The 3456-nt window shown below is 44.2% G+C and overlaps 1 protein-coding gene across 1 annotated transcript in view; it reads left to right on the top strand.

Annotated features, from left to right (window-relative positions):
• Positions 1-379: 379 nt before the first annotated feature.
• The window catches only part of LOC119314583, an 8219-nt gene continuing 5142 nt past the window's right edge, over positions 380-3456 (top strand). Inside the window, exons 1-2 of the mRNA XM_037589313.1 lie at positions 380-1556; positions 2349-2449. Coding sequence (XP_037445210.1) covers positions 410-1556; positions 2349-2401 — 1200 coding nt within the window. The 5' untranslated portion in view covers positions 380-409 and the 3' untranslated portion in view covers positions 2402-2449. The remainder of the gene's footprint in view (positions 1557-2348; positions 2450-3456) is intronic.

Below are 3456 nucleotides of genomic sequence, written 5' to 3'. Positions count from 1 at the left end.
TTGTCATCAAAATCAGCAAAGCATTTATTTGCGCAAGAAAAATCGGCACAACACTTGGACATCTCTCCTTCCAGGCTCACCATCAAAATCAGAGCTACATGTTGTTTACGTTTTTACGAGTTGTCCTGTAGTTTATAGTCATTTATTTTGAAACGGAGGGAGTACATTTGAATCTGTGTATCCAGATTTTTAAAAAAATATTCTGCGTTTTTAGCCTTTAGGTACTGTAGTTTTAGAAACATTTTTTTGAGTAACAGAGAAACATTTTCTTTGAGAAACTTTTTTTTGGTAGGTACTGTTTGTGGGTAGTGGGCTCGCTCCCGAAAAGAAAAGGAGTTTTGGGCTTCAGCGTCACTCCACATCGTGGCCTGCTGCTGCTTCTCCACCACACACACTTTCCCCATTCCCCATGAGCTGCGAGGAGATGAGCCGCCGCCGCCGCCGCCTTCCACCATCGCCGGCGGCCGCGCCGCCGCTGGAGGACGAGAACCTCCTCTCTGAGATCCTCCTCCGCCTGCCCCCAGATCCGTCCTCCCTCCCTCGCGCCTCCGTCGTCTCCAAGCGTTGGCGACGCCTCATCTCCGACCCCGGCTTCTCCCGCCGCTTCCGCCTCCACCACCGCCGCAACCCTCCTCTCCTCGGACCCTTCAGCCATTTATACTTCGTACCCACCATGGAGGCCCCCAATCGTGTCCCGGATGGCCACTTCTGCTTGCAGGTCGACGAAGACGAGGTCACCGACCACTTCATATGCCTCGGGTGCCGCCATGGCCTCGTGCTCATCTTCCATGTGAGGCGGCTCCAGGTCCTGGTGTGGGACCCCGTCACCGGCGAACTGCATCGCGTTGCCGCTCCCCCGGGATTCGATGCGAAGGAGAGGCCGATTAGCGGGGCGGTGCTTCGCGCTGCTGGAGACATCCAACACTTCCAGGTGGTATTGGTAACCACACAGACAGACGACCAACAGCATACACGAGCGATGGCCAAGGTTTACTCGTCGGGGAGTGGCAACTGGGGTGATATCTTCTCAACACTGCTTCCATCCCAGGCTTCTAGGCACGAAATTCCCACCATGATCGGTATAGAATTTCCTGCTGTCCTAGTTGGGCATTCCCTTTACTGGTTGCTTACTGACAGTCGGGATGGCATCCTCAAGTTTGATTTGGATAGGCAGAGCTTAAGTGTGATACATGTGCCAGTGAATATCTATGCTCATGGTAATTGGCAGTTCACGGTTATGCGGGCGGAGGGCGGTGGGCTTGGTGGCCTCTTTCTGTCAAAATTCACTGCCCAATTATGGAAGTGGAAGACCGGTTCTGATGGTGTTGCGTCATGGGTGCTGGGAAAAACCATTGAACTAGACAAGCTCCTTTCCATTAGTTCAAAGAAGAGAGAGCCTCCAATGGTACTAGGGTTTGCTGAGGACAATAATGTGGTGTTCCTGTGGACAGTTTTGGACGTGTTCATGATCCAGCTTCAGTCATTGCAGTTCAAGAACCTTGGCGAAACTAACATCTTGTCTCGCTATCATCCACTTGAAAGTGTGTATGCTGCAGGTAATAGCATGCATTTACAACGCGGGTATAACAAAATCAAGATGTATTTTGTTATTTGATTGATTAAATGCTATTTGCAGAGTTTCGTGCTAAGCTAACAATTTCAAGTAGTGACATAATGCCGCATCACTTGTTTCTTTTGCTGCTTGATGATCTCTGCAACATATAGCAGTGTTGTTCTGTAGTGTTTTCTTTGGTTGTTGATGTGATCTAAACATCTATAGTGGTAGCTAGCCAGTTTTGCTTCTATAGCAAGGTGACTCTACTGTATTGTAATTTCGAGTTCCCTTAGTTGAAGCCGGTGGCAGCTGGGTGACTCTTGAATCCACAATAACGATGACTGGGTTTATTTACCAGCCATTTCCTTTTTATCAGAAGAGTATAATGCTGCAAGTGGCAAGTTCTTTTGTGCCAGAGTTAATAAGTCGAGTTTAGTTAATCTTTTCTAACTAAATTTGTTAAAAAGGTGAATAGTCGGGATCACTTTTATTGCTAGAACTTATTAGTTTGAATATATTTTTATTATGCACAATATGGCATGGATCAGCTAATAGTCTGAGGATGCATATTCTTCATTAGTGACACTAGTGAGTATATACTCTTTTGAGAATATTCTCTCCATTTGATAGTAAATGGGCTTTTGTCTATCTACTCCTATGTTGTATTAAACCTGAATTGTTTTCCTGAAATTATATGTGTGAGTTTATCAAAATATCTCATCGATGCCCCCCCTCATATCTATTTGACTTTTCGTTGGAATGTTGTTGGTTCCCTGACTTAATATGCGTGTAGGCATGGGCATTGGTGGTGGACGTGGTGGAGCTGAACTTCTGCCCAATACATAAGATGATTGGTCCGATAGATATGCTATCGTGATGCATTTGATTGAGCAGGTAATCTTATCTTCAAGTACTAACTGAATGAAACATATTCCTTTTTTGTTGTTACATGGATATATTTATGCTTTACTTTTACTGGTTGCTACATTGCATTTGATATTTTTATGGCTATGGATTTATCGAGAGTGAGTGCAACTTGTTTGTTGTTCCCTCTGCGCAATTAATTGATAACCAACAATACTTAGTACGATTAACTTCCCTTGTAGCAACTGCCATTACACATTTCTGTCCATTTGTGGATCTTTGTAATACCTAGTGTTTGCTTGTAGTTATTGTACAATTATACTAGTCTAGGCCTCTTAGGCAAGTTGGTTATATATTTTCTTAGCATATTTTGTTTTTCACTCTTAACTCACATGTGTAAGCAGATATTAGCTTCTCAACTTTTTTTAAGACACTCCCATATAGTTTTGGACCGTCGATTCTACATGATCCAAGAGTCCACATTCATCATGCCTCATAGGAGGTAATAGTTTATCCACTACCAAGGGAGTAGCAATAATGAAGTAGGCAGCATATTTCATATGCCATTAAAAACATGACCTATATAGTATAATACGATAATCTTCTCTCATGGAACAAGGCAGTAGTACTCTTTACTTGTTTCTAATAAATTCCAGTGTCTATAATTTATTTTTAGATATAAGCACTAAATATTTGAAGAGTTCTGAACATTAAAAAAATTCTACAAGTTTGAAATTTTATTAATTAAGATATCCACATTATAGTTTTTGTCACCCTCAACTATTAATGGAATTTACATATGAGATAAATGCAATACCTTACACCATTTAAAGGTTTATAGTTATCTTTCTTGAATACGGTTGTAGATAAGCGCTCCCCCTAGGCCAGCCCCAACCAACCCAGTCGTCGGCAAACCCCCGCCGGTAGCCCCCCTCCTCAGCCCCTCCCCTCCCCCCGACCATCCATGGCGTCCCCTCGCGGGAGCTCTGGCGACCTCGACCTCGCCTTCGCCGGTCGTGGCGCTGGCCGGACTTCGA

This window comes from Triticum dicoccoides, chromosome 6A, assembly GCF_002162155.2.
Source record: "Triticum dicoccoides isolate Atlit2015 ecotype Zavitan chromosome 6A, WEW_v2.0, whole genome shotgun sequence".
Taxonomy (NCBI): domain Eukaryota; kingdom Viridiplantae; phylum Streptophyta; class Magnoliopsida; order Poales; family Poaceae; genus Triticum; species Triticum dicoccoides.
The sequence above is the reverse complement of the archived record's forward strand: the minus strand, read 5'-3'. Positions and strand labels throughout refer to the sequence as shown.